The sequence below is a fragment of the Rhododendron vialii genome, chromosome 7a (genome assembly GCF_030253575.1).
Source record: "Rhododendron vialii isolate Sample 1 chromosome 7a, ASM3025357v1".
NCBI classification, from domain to species: Eukaryota; Viridiplantae; Streptophyta; class Magnoliopsida; order Ericales; family Ericaceae; genus Rhododendron; species Rhododendron vialii.
Genome location: NC_080563.1, coordinates 39,879,482 through 39,897,220, shown reverse-complemented (window position 1 = coordinate 39,897,220; position 17,739 = coordinate 39,879,482). Strand labels below are relative to the sequence as shown.

The window sequence follows — 17,739 nt, the reverse complement described above, 5'->3', positions numbered from 1 at the left end:
TTGAGCTTATTTCTCTTCTAGCCCACTCGGTTTTTTTTTTAAATTATTGAGCGACTTGGATCATTTGTGCGGGACCCGAAGTGGATCCCACACGCGATCGGTGGCCAGTCACCCACCCCAAGGTCGGTGACTGTAGCACTGCTGGCGACGAATACATCTATTGTCAAGTTGATCCATATTTCTTTAATTTATTAATATCTTGAGTAATTTAATTGGAACTTCCTTCTCAAACAATTTTCAACGCCATCTCCAATTTGATCATAAAACCAGCCCGCCATTTCCCCTACCTCCCCCAAAATCCTTCTCTCTCTCTCTCAACCATGGAGTTTCTCACTCTGCTAGCCTCCCTACTCCTCACATCATTCATAATCAAACTCACTCACTCACTCATATGGGTCCCACTCCAAATCCAACGCCACTTCCGCAACCAAGGCATAACCGGGCCGGCCTACCGCCCGTTCTTCGGCAACTCGGCCGAAGTCCGTGTGCGCATGATCGCCGAAGCCGAATCGCGGCCGCTATCCTCATTCACCCACGACGTCGTGAGCCGCTCGATTCCCCACTACTACAACTGGTCAGCGGTTTACGGGAACCCTTTCCTGTACTGGTTCGGGCCGAGGCCCCGTTTAGCCGTGTCCGACCCGGATGTGATCAAGGAGATTTTGTTGAATACGGGTGGGTCGTTTGAGAAGATCCCGCGTAACCCTTTGGCTGGGCTGGTGGGGGGAAAAGGGCTTCTTGGGCTTACGGGTAAGAAGTGGGCCCTTCATAGGAGGATCACTAGCCAAGCCTTTAACATGGAGAGAGTTAAGGTCATCTCTCTCTCTCTCTCTCATTCCGTATTCGTCACTTGTCACGTGATATATGAGAGCTATGAGAGCGTACATATTATAAACTAAAATTCAATTTTTGATATATCATTCAATGTTTGATCAAGTTGATTTTTTGCATGAATAAGATGAACTATTCATATTATAACAATAAAGCACGGTGAGATCCACAACGGCAGCGGTGGAAAACGCAATTTTGATCTCTTCACGAATGTAATTTGACCACAAATTTATTCGATCGACGTGATCTTTAGTATGAGCGATAAAATCATCGATATGCACAAACGATGCGCACAAAGTAACGCATGCTTCGGAATTCATTGAATAGAGCCGTGGTGGAACTCAATTTGCATCACATTTCTGAAAATGCACAAATGATCTTTATCAGTTTCACATGCTTCATAGCTGAAAATGCTCTTTCCGTAGTTGCCGTGATAACAGGAAGAGTTACAACACGACAAATCAACCTTTCGATAAAAAAAAAATTTGAGATGGGCTAAAATTGTACATATTAATTTTTTTTGTTAGCCCAGGTCACGATAGTGCTACTTCCTCCATTGGGTGAGATCCGAATCAGATGTGGTTTGCAAATTTTCATAGAAGCCAAATCCTCATTCAAGAGGATGGGAGCCACGATGCCCCCAACAGTCAACACCAAAAGGTACAACCAGATGGGCTAAGAGCCACATCTTTACAAGATGTGTTGGTTCTAAAAATTGGTTTACATGCATGCACTTTATGTGGCCGGTTTTGGTCGAATTTATGTGCCCTCAGAATTGTAGAAAACAAAGCATTAGAACTGATCAAGATGGAAGCAAGTCGAAAGCTAAACTAATATTTTTTCCATTGGCAAGCTTGATGAGCATTTTCAATAAACACAGCATTAAAACCACTTAAACATACTCTGCCCTCCAATTCAGCACTAGCTTTGTGACCAAAATGTTATCAGGTTAACACTGTGCACATGACAGGGTTGGGTGCCGGAAATGGTTGCCAGTGTTGCGAAGATGCTGCAGAAGTGGGAGGAAGAAAGAGGAGGGAGGGACGAATTCGAGTTGGAAGTGAACAGAGAACTCCATGACCTTTCATCGGATATAATATCTCGGACTGCTTTTGGAAGCAGTTTCGAAGAGGGGAAGCGAATTTTTGAATTATTAGACCGCCAATGGAGTCTTGCGTTGCTGGCTTTGAGGAGTGTTTACATTCCTGGATTCAGGTGCCTATTAATTGCTGACCTGTTGGGATCTTGTGTCCCTCTTCTATCTCATCTCGGAAGGGCATCAAATTAAATGGTTTGTTATCACAGTTATTTGATTCGCATCCATCCATGTTAACTCCATGGCCTTCGACAATAATAGAAAATCTTGCATTCCTAAATCTATATCGTTTTGTAAAGCATTAGGATTTTATTGGTTTTTGTGTGTGTATATATGACCACATATCTGTCCAATACTACAAAACATTTTGGTTAGATAATCACCATTCAGTTGAGTTTGCGACATGATGCAATGACAAAAGCTTCTCTGCCATCACGTTTGGGGTTCTGAGTCAGGAGAAGTTTATGTTGTACAAAACATTAATGATATAGAAACCTACCTATTTTATCTTCGGGCTCTACTGTGAGGGGGAGACTTGTGCACTGCCTCAACGATTTAGTAATTGTAAATGCCTATTGTGTTATTTTAATGTTAATAGTAGTTTCTTCGTCGATTATGAATTTTATCTACTTAATTAGTCTTTATATTCCAAATACTTGACTATAAACCTAAAAGATTAAGTGGTCTTGTCACTTGTGTTTCTTGGTTTTGACCAAATTTTGTTGTCCTTGATTTCTCACAACCTATCCTCTGCAGGTTTCTGCCCACCAAGAAGAACAGAATGAGGTGGCAGTTGGAGAAGGAAACTCGAGAATCAATAAGGACACTCCTAATCAACAGCAAAACCAGAGAAAATTCGAAAAATCTCCTTTCTTTGTTACTGTCCTCCCACAGGAATCAAGACGGCGTAGAAGAGAGATTGGGAGTCGAGGAAGTAATCGATGAATGCAAAACCTTCTATTTTGGAGGAATGGATACCACTGCTAATCTTTTGACTTGGGCACTTCTACTTCTTGCATTGCATCAGGAATGGCAAACCAAGGCGAGGGAAGAAGTGTTCTCCGTTTGCAGGGAATGTGAGGTCCCAACTGCAGAGAATTTGAATGACTTCAAGATTGTAAGTTTAGTCATCAATATCTATGTTAATCATTGTCAAGTTTGGCTACGCTTTCAGACACACGGGTTTGATCTTGAATGGACTTTTAACGAGTCAAATGAGTGTTTTGGTACCACATTTCTTGTCTGTTTTCTGTTTTCAAAAGACTCTGAAACTTGAAATAGAAAGACCCGTTTGGCAAATACGGTTGCTCCCACGGTGAAGAGTTTTAGGGCACAACGCGCAAAACTGAAACGAATTTCAACCAGTCAAATGAGTCTTTTTTGTAGTCTGTTTCTGTTTTCGTAACGTATTAAAATGGAAACAGAAACCATGTTGGATAACTATGGTTGTTCCCCAAAAGTGGCATCGCCAGTAGTGTTTGCTAGTTATCTTTCCGATTTTTCGCAACATGTTTGGGACACACATCGAGCTAATCTAACTTTTAACGAGCCAAATGAGAGAATTTTTTTGGTCTGTTTCCGATTTTGGTTCTGTATACCTAACATTTTTTTCTGAAAAGAAAGAATGGAAACATTTTCTTTGTAAACAAAGCCCAAAGCAATGACTATACATTTTTGCCAAACAGCACCATTGAAACATTTAAGCCCGTTTTTTTCCCCCCTTCTGGCAGGTGAGCTTGATACTAAACGAAACACTTCGGCTCTACCCACCGGCCGTGGCGCTCACGAGGCAAACCTCGAAAAGCGTAAAGCTAGGAACGCTCGACGTCCCGGCCAATACCCAATTCTACCTGGCCACGGCGGCGGTACACCATGACACTGAGCTATGGGGACCAGATGCTAACGAGTTCAACCCGATGAGATTCACTGAGGCTCGGAAGCATTTCGCCTCATTTTTCCCATTTGGTTTGGGTGCCAGGATTTGCGTAGGCCAGAATCTTGTCATGGTGGAGGCGAAGGTTGCATTAGTTATGATTATCAGACGGTATTATCTCTCCGTATCGCCGTCATACGTTCATGCCCCTACTCTGTATGCATCACTGCAGCCTCAGCATGGTGCACATATACTTCTCAGGAGGGTTTAATTGTAAGGTTTTACAAGTGAAGTGACACTTTGATCCCAACTGAAAAAAATTGGGTTTATCAAGTCTGCAATGTTTAAAACGTGCATTTAAATGGTCCCTGGAGCTAACTCTCTCGAACTTCATCGCCGAACGTGGATTACTGACCAGAACATACTCCTTTGTTTAGAATGTAATATATCCTGTAAAGTTTTCTCATTAGGTTATGAGAGTTGGGCTGATGGTAGGTTTAGTTCTTGGTGCCAGACTGCCTGTGTGTACTGTCTAGTGTGTTGTGGTTTCCCCTTGTTGGCTTGAAATGTGTCCTTTTCTTGTAAAAGTGCTCTCATCTGGTTCAATTTTCACTTACTTATTTTGTTGTGATTCATGGTATCAAAACTATAGATTGGAATTGCCTTGTAAATGGGAGTGGACTAATGGAGTATAGAAATTTATGATCAAAAAAAAAAAAAAAAGAATCCATATAATGTACCCAATTTTCCTTCCTGTTAGAAAAGAACTTCGTGTGAGACCGCTACACTTAAGTGTGGTTGTGAAGTGGTCTGGAGCATCAGGTGTTGGTGCTCCCAGACTACTTAATAATTACTCATGAAGTACTATTGACTATATTTGCATGACTGAGTGTGAGGTTTTGCGTGTCACATGTGTCATTGTGAAAGATTTTGAAACACTATGTAATGGTGGTGTTTCAGGAGTATTGCATAATTACTCATGGATTCTCTTTACCTTGTTTGATAATCTTCGTTCGTAAACCTCGCGGAAATTATTATTGTTACCTAATTTTTGCTACATGTGTTACTGCAATTAGGGTCCAAACGAGCTGATTTGTATCGAACCGAGTTTCAGTATGTTGAGGCTTGTTTGTTAAGTTTTTAGTGAGCTCGAGCGTAATAAAAAGTTAATGGGCTGAATTTGAGCCAAATTAACTTAGACTTAAGCCGAGCTTGAACAATTATCACAAGCTTAACTGTATCCCTTTGACAGTTGACCATGATTTCCCACTGATATGGTTTCCTTACGCTCGCGTGGTGAAGGATATCGAACTTGGAAAAGCTTGACGACATGATTTTATATTAATTGACCCACAGGGCCACAACACTTATTATGAACTCAATGATATTTGAGTGTCATGATTTTAAACATGATCAGTTCTCCCCGGAATCTAAACTGACTATTTGTGATTTTTGAAGCGAGCTAAAAAATATATCCATTTATTACTCAGCCTGATGGTCTACTACAGTACTCTAACCTTTTAATTGGAACATCCCCACCCTCTAGCGTGGAGACGTGTGAGTTGATGTAAAGTGGACAACTTCACGAATAAGAAAAGTTTCTATTCGGTGAATGACGCAGTTAGGGAAAAGTCTACAATACACACCCCTTAAAATGGTGTATCATATGCATTTTTTTTTATGATTCATTCATTACATTTTAGTGTGTTTCGTAACTTTTGTTCTAGAATTCATAACCTTTCAGCAGTACGATTCATAACATTTTCATTATGATTCATAATATTTTGGTGTATTTCGTAACCTTTATACGATTCGTAACTTTTTAGCAATACGATTCGTAACATTTTCTCTATAATTCATAATATTTTGGGGGTGCATATGATAAATATCCCAAATAAAAGATGTGTATTGTAATTTTTCCCCGCAGTTAAACCATATTATTAGTTGAATGATAGAATTGGTTAAATTTAATTGCTCGAACAACGTGACACTACTTGATTTTCTGAATTGTCGTATGAAGTAATCATTTCCTTAATCTTCAACTACTATAAATAAAGATTTTAGCTTTCAGTTCCATCCATTTATAGATCCTGAAGGAAGAAACCATCTTTATTTATTCTTTACCATATCCCTTGTATTCAATTGTTCCATAATCCTTCAATTTTATATCTTGGGTAGTTCAACAACTTTAATTGGAACTTCCTTATCAACCCAATTTTCAACGCCATCTCCAATTTCATTATCAAACCAGCCCACCATTTCCTCCACCTTTCCAAAAATCACCCCCTCGCTCTCTCTCTCTCACTCACAGATCTACACTTCGTCTGGATGGAGGGTTTTCGTGAGAAAAGAAAGAAAAGAGTTATGGTTCCATGTGAAATTCCTCATTTGAATTGAATATTTTGATGAGAAATTAAGAGAATAGTAAAAAAGAATTGTTTTAATAATACATTGGCATCTTCAAAAAAAATAAAAATAAAAATTGTCTTTTCATTTTTTTATTTCATCATTTCTCACAATCCAAACGAGCTGCTAGTATCAAGTTGATCCATAGTGGAGTATTTCTTCAATTTTATATCTTGAGTAATTTAATTGGAACTTCCTTTATCAACCCAATTTTCAACGGCATCTCCAATTTGATCACAAACCAGCTCACCATTTCCTCTGCCTCCCACAACTCTCTCTCTCTCTCTCTCTCTCTCTCTCTCTCTCTCTTCACACACACACAGCTAGAATTCAACCATGCTGCTTATTCTGATAGCCTCTCTACTCCTCACATCCCTCCTAATCAAGCTCACACACTCACTCATATGGGTCCCACTCCAAATCCAACACCACTTCCGCAGCCAGGGCATAACCGGGCCAGGCTACCGCCCGTTCCTCGGCAACTCGGCGGAGATCCGGCGGCGCATGATCGCCGAAGCCGAATCGGGGCCGATATCCGCCTTCACCCACGACGTCGTGAGCCGTTCGATTCCCCACTACTACAACTGGTCGACGGCTTACGGGAAGACTTTCCTGTACTGGTTCGGGCCGAGGCCCCGTTTGGCCGTGTCCGACCCGGATATGATCAAGGAGGTTTTGTTGAATACGGGTGGGTCGTTTGAGAAGATCCCGTTTAACCCTTTGTCTGGGCTTCTGTGGGGACGAGGGCTTGTTGGGCTTGTCGATGAGAAGTGGGCCGTTCATAGGAGGATTGCTGGCCTGGCTTTTAACATGGAAAGAGTTAAGGTTATCTCTCTCTCTCAATTCCTCATTAGTCCCTCATCACTCATCTAACAAAATAATAGTACCTTTTCTTTTCCCTTTTAACTTGGGCGAACTAGCTTATGCGCATCGATTCATTTTGGGTTCCAGCGATTAATTTTGAGTTGCATTTCCATCGCTCACTTACGAAGAGACCAACAAAACTACGCATGGACTAACCCGAAAGAGTTCATAAATTCGAACATAAGAGCTTACGAAATAATACTCATTACGATTCCGTTTGATGATAACTCTAATGTGTTTAGCATAAAGTTGGGTGCATGTAGTTGAACAAACATATTTGTCTTACAAATTCACAATAAATGGTGGACAGTCAAAACTATTCACAGATATAATTGGACCAAGAATTTGAGGGTATTCAATCGACGTGATCTTGAGTATGAACGATAAGCTCATCGATGCACACAAAATGAACGCCCAAGTAGAGTGGGTGTGAGATGTATGGGATAAAATCCCTTTGTTTTGTTGTCCCCTTATTTTCTTGGCTGCCTTAGGCAGTGGAGTGAGTGTGTGCTGTGAGACAGAGAGAGTGAGCAGAGAGAGTGTGAGCGTGAGACTCCTCCTTCGGAAGGAGCCGGGCTCCTTGGAGAGGTTCGGAGATACTGTCAGGAGAGCACCGGAATGAGGGAGAGAGAGAGGAGTGATGGCAGCCTGGTTGTGGCGTGCCAGAGAGGTTTTTTCATGTATAATGTATTTGTTTTGTGAATAATACATATATAGAGTTTTTCTTCGCGTCTCTCGTGTTTGTGTTTGGTTGTGTTTGCGTGCTTGTGCTTGGGGTACGGAATCGGGGTCGGGGTCACGACCCAACAATTGCATAGAATTGTGGTGGAACTCAATTTGCATCACATTTTCGATGGCATGAGAAATTTAAATGAGGATTCATATCTCCACTGGGTACCTACTACTCCCTGTTTGGGATATATAACTTTTATCATTACTCTCCGGATTGATTGCATGCACTTTATGTGGCCGGTTTTGGTCAAAGTTTATGTGTCCTCATATTTGTAGAAAAGAAAAAAGGCATTAGAACCAATCAAGATTGAAGCAAGTTGAAAGCTAATCTCATCTTTTTCCATTGGAAGGCTTGATGAGCATTTTGCAATAAATACTGCATTAGAACCGCTTAAACGGACTCTGCCCTCCAATTCAACATTAGCTTTGTGACCAAAATGTCATCAGGTTAACACTGCATATATGACAGGGTTGGGTGCCGGAAATGGTTGCCAGTAGTATGAAAATGCTGCAGAAGTGGGAGGAAGAAAGAGGAGGGAGGGACGAGTTCGAGTTGGAAGTGAACAAAGAAGTCAACAACCTTTCGGCAGATATTATATCTCGGACAGCTTTTGGAAGCAGTTTCGAAGAAGGGAAACGGATTTTCGAATTAATAGACCGCCAAACAAGTCTCGTGTTGCAGGCCTTAAGGAGTGTTTACATTCCTGGATTCAGGTGCCTATTAACTGCTGACTTGTTGCGATATTATGTTCCTTTTCTATCTCATCTTGGAATGGTATCAAATTAAATGGTTTTCTATCACAGTTATTTGATTGGCATCCATGCAAACTCCGTGGCCTTCGAGAATACTCTAGAAATCTCACATTCCTAAATCTATGTCGTTTAGTAAACAGGTGTGCATGCCCACATATCTTTCCAGTGCTACGAAAACATTTTGAATGGATACTCAACATTTGGTTGAGTTTGTGACGTAAGGCAGAGTCAATTGCTTCTCTGCCATAGCGTTCGGGGTTCTGAGTCATCAGAAGTTAATATTCTACAAAACATTGATGGCATAGAAACCTACCCATTGTATCTTCTGAGTTCGGAGTCTAATGTGAGTGGGAGACTTGTGCATTGACTTAAAAATTTAGGTGCCGTTTCGCTTTCTTTTTCAAAAAGAATGTGATTTCAAGCTCAAATATAATGAAAATGACAAATAATTTTTCAATTTTTTTGCACTGTTTAAAAGATCTCAATGAAATCTATCAAATAAGATGCATATTGGTAGGAAAATTATTTGCGTAACTACATAATTTTTGAGCTTGAAATTACCTTTCTTTTCAAAAAGTTCATTTTTCAAGAAACTGGAACGGAGCCTAAGTGATTATAAATGCCTATTGTGTTAGTTTGATGTTAATAGTTTCTACTTTTCATCGGTTTTGTGTTTTATAAACTTATGTCTTTATTGCAAATACGTGACTATAAACCTAAAAAATTTAGTGGTCTTGTCACTTGTGTTTCTTGGTTTTGACCAAATTTTGTTGTCCTTGATTTCTCAAAACCAATCCTCTGCAGGTTTTTGCCCACAAAGAAGAATAGAATGAGGTCGCAGTTGGACAAGGAAACTCGAGAATCAATAAGGACACTAATTGTAATCAACAACAAAACAAAAGAAAATTCAAAAAATCTCCTTTCTTTGTTACTGTCCTCCCATAGGAATCAAGATGGTGTAGAAGAGAGATTGGGAGTCGAGGAAGTAATCGATGAATGCAAAACCTTCTACTTTGCAGGAAGGGATACCACTGCTAATCTTTTGACTTGGGCACTTCTACTTCTTGCATTGCATCAAGAATGGCAAACCAAGGCAAGGGAAGAAGTGTTCTCCATTTGCAGGGAATGTGAGGTCCCAACTGCAGAGAATTTAAATGAGTTCAAGATTGTAAGTTTGGTCGATATCTATGTTAATCATCTCGTCAAGTTTTACAACACTTTTAGGCACAGGGATTTGATCTTGAACGAACTTTTTAACGAGTCAAATTAGTGTTAGGTACCATGTTTCTTGTCTGTTTTCTGTTTTAGAAAACTCTGCAAACTGAAATAGAAATACACGTTTGAAAGATATTGTGTTTTTCCAAAATGGCGCAGTCAATAGGTTTAGGACACAAAGGGCCAATCTCGAACTGATTTTCAACCATTCAAACGAGTCTTTTGTGGAGTACCATTTTTGTTGTATGTTATCTGTATGGAACTGGATTGTGTAACTATGGTTGTTCCCAACATAATGTCATTGTCGGTAGTTTCTGCTAGTCATATCGCCCTGTTTTGCAACACTTTTGGGACACGATCGAGTAATCAGCCAACCTCTTGTCCTCAATATTTCTTGTAACCATGTGTTGTCTATTAAAAAACATGTTTGAAAACCTAGTATTTGACACAACCTTGCAAATTTTTTGTTCTTTTACTGACAAGAATGGTTGGAAACATGTATTACGTTCTTCGTAAACAAAAAAACCAAAGCACTGACAACATTGTTGCCAAATAGCACCCATTGAAACATTGAACAGTAATTTTTTTTTTCTGGCAGGTGAGCATGATACTAAACGAAACACTCCGGCTCTACCCACCGGCCGTGGCGCTCATGAGGCAAACCTCAAAAAGAGTAAAGCTAGGAACCCTCGACGTTCCGGCCAATACCCAACTCTACTTGGCCATGATGGCGGTGCACCACGACACTGAGCTATGGGGAGCAGATGCTAATGAGTTCAACCCGATGAGATTCACCGAGGCTCGGAAGCATTTCGCCGCGTTTTTCCCATTTGGTTTGGGTGCTAGAATTTGCGTAGGTCAGAATCTTGCTGTGGTAGAAGCGAAGATTGTATTAGCTATGATTATTAGACAGTATTATCTCTCTGTATCGCCGTCGTATGTTCATGCCCCTACTCAGTATGTGACACTGCAACCTCAGCATGGTGCACATATACTCCTCAGGAGGGTTTAATTGTAATGGTGGTCCCCAAAGTTGTAGTGAAGTGACACTTTGATCCCAAATGAAATCATATATTCGGAACGTGTATTTAAATGATCCCTGGACGAACTCATGTTGGTAATCAAATTGAGGTCTTCCTCTAATCAGTCGATTGAAGTGTTTTGGGATTGGAACTGTCAAACCGAACTGTCATCAACTCTGACAAAATCCTCCCACACTTGTTGTCGGGTTCTATATTAGTGAAAACTGATGTGGAACACAGTCGTTCGAAAAAAACACTCCCTCCGTCCCATTTTGATTGTCCTTTTTGAATATTCGTGTCAATGAAAATGGGACGGAGGAAGTAAGTAGTTAGTACTATGTTTTCCTACCATTGCCCGGAATAAGAATCCCAGGTGATTAAATCAAAGAATTTTGAAGTAGTAGTTTTTATTCTGGGTGATTATAAATCAAAGAATTGAGAATTAGCTACCATTAAATTCTTACATTTTGTAAGCAGTTATATCCATTTTATTAAAAAGTTATTCAGTGATTCCTTTTAGTTATTGTCTTATCCTAGCCAATCTCAGTATCGGCGTGGAGTGGTAGACACTATGTACTCTAGTGCATTTGACAGGGGTTCAAATCTTACTAACTACAACTAATAATATTGACTTTAGCCGAGCAAAAATAAAAATAAAATCGTATATTTTTCAGATAATAACATCTTTGCAAAAAATAATTGTCGGACATCATCAATAGATAGTTGCATGAATAACTTGACTTGTATGAAACAGACGGAAAATGTAATCTTAAACTTAAGTCATCCAATTTTGAAAAGAAACATACGAGTTATTTATACGAGATATTTTTTAATATCCAATCAAGTTGATTATTCGTGTAAATGATATGCTTCTCGTAAAATATAAAGTTGTCTATTCGGATCATCAATATGGGTCCAAAAGGAAGCACACACAAAAAGAGTTTGGAAAAGGAAGGAAGATTGTGGACTTGGGGGTACCTTGACCGGACCAAGCTCCCATCCAGCTTGGTAAATAATTATTGTCTAGTCCGGTCCAATTTGGACCATTGTGGGCCTCTATTTAGCCAACAATGATTGAAATCGTTTATTTTGTAAAGCTCATAGACTAAAACTGAAAATAATTTGTTGAAATTTAAAAAACAAACAATAACTGAAGTCCGACAAATCATTCCTGTTTTCAACGCGTTGATGCATACGTACCCTAAATGCGGATGCGTGAAAGCTACATTTTCTGTGTTTTTTTAAATGGGTAATGATTGGAGGGTATGGAATCCATGGGTTTGGTCAAAGCCACCGTTCAACTTTTGGTAGAGATGAATAAATCTGGCTTCCTTTTTTTTTTTTTTTTTGAAATTACATTTCTGATTGTAAAACAGCAATATACTCTGGTTGATATTGAGTCCCATTTTCACATATATCATAACTTCATCTTTCTTATCTGCTTCCTTTCATTTCTTCTAGGAGTACTTCTTTGCTTGTGTGGTTAAGAAGTGTAGCATTGCTCACAAATACTTCAGGGGCACTAACTAGAAAAGATCCTGGTCCAACGTTGTTTTGGAAAGCCATGTAGGAGTAATAAATAAAAAATAACAATATTTAGTGATCTTAGGTCACCGCCACGTAATGCCTCAACACCCTTATTTACCGCACAATTCTGCGGAGCCTCGTACTAATTGAATGGATCCCATGAAAAATTGTGGTAGACAAGGATGTTGGGGCACCACGTGTGGCGTGGCCATGCCCCAAGACCATTGAATAATTAATCGTAAGTAAGGAGTTGTCTTCCAAATGTCGTTCTAGAATTTTTAAGCCGAAAATTGCACTTCTTTTCGCATGAAACACTTAAAAAAGGGAAGCAATGAATATAATTCATGCTTTTGGGCCTTGTAATTCAGGCAAAGATTGTGCTGGTGATCATTTAAGTAAATTAAAATGAAGCCCCTGTTGGAATCTGTCTAGAAAAAATTAATATAATTCTATAAATTTGTGATTATTTCTTGCGCCTAACAACTTGTTTTTAGCTTTATTTAAAGTATTTAGGAGTAAGTATTTATATTGACAAGAGGAATGAAAGCACTATAGAAGTAGGAACTGAAATTTTAAAATGTTTAAAGACCACATATAAAAAGAAAAATAGATCAATCATCATATCACCACATATCAAAAACAAATGGATTTATTTGGTTATGTCGTGATTAAACAAATTTTAACCCAATTTGGGATATTGGTCATGGTTTGATTATACACAAATTCGGGTTTATCGTAGTTGAATTTTCATAATTGACCTATCTAATTCAATTGTTGTTTTGCTTGTTTTTACAGTCACTTTAATTGATGGATTGATTTGGTGACTAATTCTTTGTTGGATACTTATGGGTATAAAAGTTGTTATGGCGATATCATCTATAATTTGTCTAGATGGACAGAGATGGATGTTGGCTTTCAAGTTTGTTCTTGTTATGTTTGGAAATATCTATGGATAAAGAAAATGTGTTCGGTGATTAAAAAAGAAGAGAGAAATGAGGGCAAATTTGGCATTTTCAATATTGTTTTGTTGTAAATGTCGGTCCAAGTGTTATAAAATTGTCACAGGATTTTAGAGAATTAAGGGGCATGCAATGTGATTTGAGCGAAATCTAGGGGTGACAATGCAGTTTAGACTTAATCAGGCCTCCTGTCTTGAACCCGCGAGGCTCCCTGCTTAAAACGATTTCCAACAGCCAGTTTTATTGGAATTGATTCAATGCATCTGAACCCAATATTATAAACGCAAAAACTTCATTTAACATCTCGATAATGTGTTTCTTTGTATTCGATTATGATGAATCTTACTACGGTTAGTGTTCTTGATGATTTCTACAACATAAACAAATTTTTGAAATAAATCTAAAAGAAGTTCATATTTGATTACTAGTAGTCAAACCTATTATTACATTGATTCAATGTATCCAAGCCTATTATTACAAACGCAAAAACTTCATTTAACTTCTGGATAAGATATTGATCTACATCTGGTTACAATGAATTCTACTAGGGTTAGTGTTCTTGATGATTTCTACAGCATGAACGATTTAGATCTCTGAAATAAATCTGAAATAAGTTCATATTTGATTACTAGTGCAGCATGACTGTGGTAATAAACTTCTCAAGTTTAGCGTGCAAAGTCTTAATTAACTAAACGCGTGTTTGCCTTTTGCGCTTTCAAAAGTTCACGGCCAGGTGCAAAGATTTGTGGCCAGTGTTACCAAGAACCGTGTTTGCCCGTCACGCTTTTCTATCAATTGGGCCTCGGGTAAAATTCACTCATTTTGTTCTCACATAGAAACTTATAGAGAATTCGATTCTCGATCATTTGATCACCTAGCATGAACACCATAATTCCTCATTCAAAGTATTTCCCTCATTCCTTTTTGTAGCATAATTCATTCACACCTATTTCGAAATACTCATCCCCACTACAACTCGACCAGTTACTTCAACTTTGCAGCAAATCAAAAGCACCAGACCAAGGACGAAAAACCCATCAATGGCTCCATGGGATAGAGCAAGACTCTTTCATGGCCACAAAATTAGTTCAAATGTATGCAGATTGTGGGGATTCAGAATCAGCCCACGTTATGTTCGACAAAATGCCACAACCAAATGTGTTTGCTTGGACTACAATCCTTTCGGTTTACTCGCTGAGTGGAATGTCAGATGAGTGCATTGGGGTTTTGTTGTGAGATGAAAGTGAAGGGCGCAATCCCTTACAAGTATATGTTTCCTAAGGTCTTACGGGCATGTGCTCAATATCGGAATTTCAAATCAAGTCCACAAAGATGTGGTCACTTATGGAGCTGAATTGAATTTACAAGTTTGCAGTTCTTTACTCGATGTTTGTAATGCAGCAACATTGAGAGTGCTTGACGGGTTTTTAAACAAATGGTGGAAATAGATTTCTTGTCATGGAATTCAATGAATTCATAGTATATATTATATGTTTGTAAAGGGTCTCTGGAATCAGCTTTGGATTTGTTGGGTCAATGAGGTTGGAAGGTTTTGAAAATGAAGGTTGACATGCGAATAAAGGCAACTCAATTTGTACAATATAGGCCATAGAAAGTACATAAAACGTACTTGACTTTACAAGACCTGTTGGATAGACCTACTTCTAAAGATTGTTGTCCATGCATGCACTTTATGTGGCCAGTTTTGGTCGATGTTTGTGTGTCCTCATATTTGTAGAAAAGAAAAAAGGCATTAGAATCGATCAAGATGGAACCCAGTTGACAGCTAAACTTATCTTTTTCCATTGGAAGGCTTGATGAGCATTTGCACTGCATTAAAACCACTTAAACATACTCTACCCTCCAATTCAACATTAACTTTGTGACCAAAATATCATCAGGTTGACACTGCATATGACAGGGTTGGGTGCCAGAAATGGTTGCTAGTACTATAAAGATGCTGCAGAAGTGGGAGGAAGAAAGAGGAGGGAGGGACAAGTTCGAGTTGGAAGTGAACAAAGAACTCCACGACCTTTCAGCCGATATTATATCTCGGACAGCTTTTGGAAGTAGTTTCGAAGAGGGGAAATAGATTTTCAAATCAATAGACCACCAAACCAGTCTCGTGTTGCAGCCTTAAAGAGTGTTTACATTCCTGGATTTAGGTGCCTATTAACTGTTGACTTGTTGTGATATTATATCCCTTTTCTATCTCATCTTGGGATGGTATCAAATTAAATGATTTTCTATCATAGTTATTTGATTGGCATCCATGCAAACTCCCTGGCCTTTGAGAAGGCTCTAGAAAATCTCACATTCCTAAATCTATGTCGTTTAGTAAACAGTTGCATTTTATTGGTTTTTTGTGTGTATGGCCACATATCTTTTCAATACTACCAAAACATTTTGAATGGATACTCAACATTTGGTTGAGTTTGTGACATGATGCAGAGTCAATTGCTTCTTTGCCATAGCATTCGGGGTTCTGAGTCAGAAGTTAATATCCTACAAACATTGAATGGTATAGAAACCTACCCATTGTATCTTCTGAGTTTTGACTCTAATGTGAGCAGGAGGCTTGTGCACTGACTTAATGATTTAGTGATTATAAATGCCTATTGTGTTAGTTTGATGTTAATAGTTTCTACTTTTCATCGATTTTATGCTTTATCCTAAAAAATTATGTGGTCTTGTCACTTGTGTTTCTTGGTTTTGACCAAATTTTTCTGTCCTTGATTTCTTATAACCAATCTTCTGCGGTTTTTGCCCACAAAGAAGAACAGAATGAGGTGGCAGTTGGACAAGGAAACTCAAGAATTAATAAGGACAGTAATCGTAATCAACAGCAAAATAAGAGAAAAATTGAAAAATCTCCTTTCTTTGTTATTGTCCTCCCACCGATGTAGAAGAGAGATTGGGAGTCGAGGAAGTAATCGATGAATGCAAAACCTTCTATGGAAGGGATATCACTGCCAATCTTTTGACTTGGGCACTTCTACATCTTGCATTGCATCATTAATGGCAAACCAAGGCCAAGGGAAGAAGTGTTTTCCGTTTGCAGGGAATGTGAGGTCCGAACTGCAGAGAATTTAAATGAGTTCAAGATTGTAAGTTTGGTTGATATCTATGTTAATCATCTCGTCAAGTTTGACAACACTTTTAGGCGCAAGGATTTGATCTTGAATGAACTTTTTAACGAGTCAAATGAGTGTTGGTACCATGTTTCTTGTCTGTTTTCTGTTTAAAAAACTTTGCAAACTGAAATAGAAATAAACGTTTGAAAGATATTGTTGTTCCAAAATGACACAGTCAATAGGTTTTGGACACAAAGGGCCAATCTCAAGCTGATTTTCAACCGGTCAAACGAGTCTTTTGTGGAGTACCATTTTTGTTGTCTATTATCTGTATGGAACTGGAGACAGCAAACATGATGGGTAACTATGGAGACATCAAACATTTTCTGCTAGTCATATTGTCAAGTTTTGCAACGCTTGTGAGACACGATCGAGTAATCAGCCAACCTCTTGTTCTCAATATTTCTTGTAAGTTGTAACCATGTGTTTTCTATTCAAAAACATGTTGCATGTTTAAACCAAGTCACTAGCACATTAACCGATGATGTGAAAAATAGTACTAGTATTGGACACAATCTGGCAAACTTTTTTCTTTTTTTGACAAGAAAGGATGGAAACATTGTTGCCAAATAGCACCCATTGAAACATTGAAATCTTTTTTAATTTCTTTTTTCTAGCAGGTGAGCATGATACTAAACGAAACACTCCGGCTCTACCCACCGGTCGTGGCGCTCATGAGGCAAACCTTGAAAAGCGTAAAGCTAAGGAACCCTCAACGTTCCAACCAATACCCAACTCTACCTGGCCATGATGGTGGTGCACCACGACACTGAGCTATGGGGAGTAGATGCTAAGGAGTTCAACCCGATGAGATTCACTGAGGCTCGGAAGCATTTCGCATCGTTTATCCCATTTGGTTTGGGTGCCAGGATTTGCGTAGGCCAGAATCTTGCTGTGGTGGAAGCGAAGATTGCATTAGCTATGATAATTAGACGGTATTATCTCTCTGTATCGCTGTCATACGTTCATGCCCCTACTCAGTATGTGACACTGCAACTTCAGCATGGTGCACATATACTCTTTAGGAGGGTTTAATTGTAATGTTGGTCCCTAAAGTGTTAGTGAAGTGACACTTTTATCCCAAATGGAAAAATTGGGTTTATCAAGTGTCCTATATTTGAAACTTGTATTTAAATGGTCTCCGGAGCTAACTCGTGTTGGTAATCAAATTGAGGTCCTCCTTTAATCAATCAATTGAAGTGTTTGAGATCTGAACTATCAAACTTGTCATCAACCATGTTTCCGTGCACAAATTTGTTTTGTTTATAGAACTATAGAGTTTCGATCGAGTTATTTTTTCGAGTATATATCATACATGACGTATTCT

At 38.9% G+C, this 17,739-nt stretch overlaps 2 protein-coding genes and 1 long non-coding RNA gene across 3 annotated transcripts; all 3 read left to right on the top strand.

Annotated features, from left to right (window-relative positions):
• Positions 1-179: 179 nt before the first annotated feature.
• LOC131332515 (cytochrome P450 734A1-like) lies at positions 180-4,428 on the top strand. Its single transcript, XM_058366803.1, has 4 exons — positions 180-812; positions 1,802-2,046; positions 2,684-3,044; positions 3,658-4,428. The coding sequence occupies exons 1-4, from the start codon at positions 321-323 to the stop codon at positions 4,069-4,071; spliced, it is 1,512 nt and encodes a 503-aa protein (XP_058222786.1). The 5' UTR covers positions 180-320; the 3' UTR covers positions 4,072-4,428.
• Positions 4,429-6,025: 1,597 nt separating this feature from the next.
• Positions 6,026-10,863, top strand: LOC131332512 (cytochrome P450 734A1-like). Its single transcript, XM_058366801.1, has 4 exons — positions 6,026-7,031; positions 8,272-8,516; positions 9,360-9,723; positions 10,369-10,863. The coding sequence occupies exons 1-4, from the start codon at positions 6,543-6,545 to the stop codon at positions 10,780-10,782; spliced, it is 1,512 nt and encodes a 503-aa protein (XP_058222784.1). The 5' UTR covers positions 6,026-6,542; the 3' UTR covers positions 10,783-10,863.
• A 5,407-nt stretch (positions 10,864-16,270) lies between these two features.
• Positions 16,271-17,606, top strand: LOC131332513 (uncharacterized). Its single transcript, XR_009201671.1, has 2 exons — positions 16,271-16,385; positions 17,033-17,606. It is a non-coding gene; the product is annotated as an uncharacterized LOC131332513 (long non-coding RNA).
• Positions 17,607-17,739: the final 133 nt, after the last annotated feature.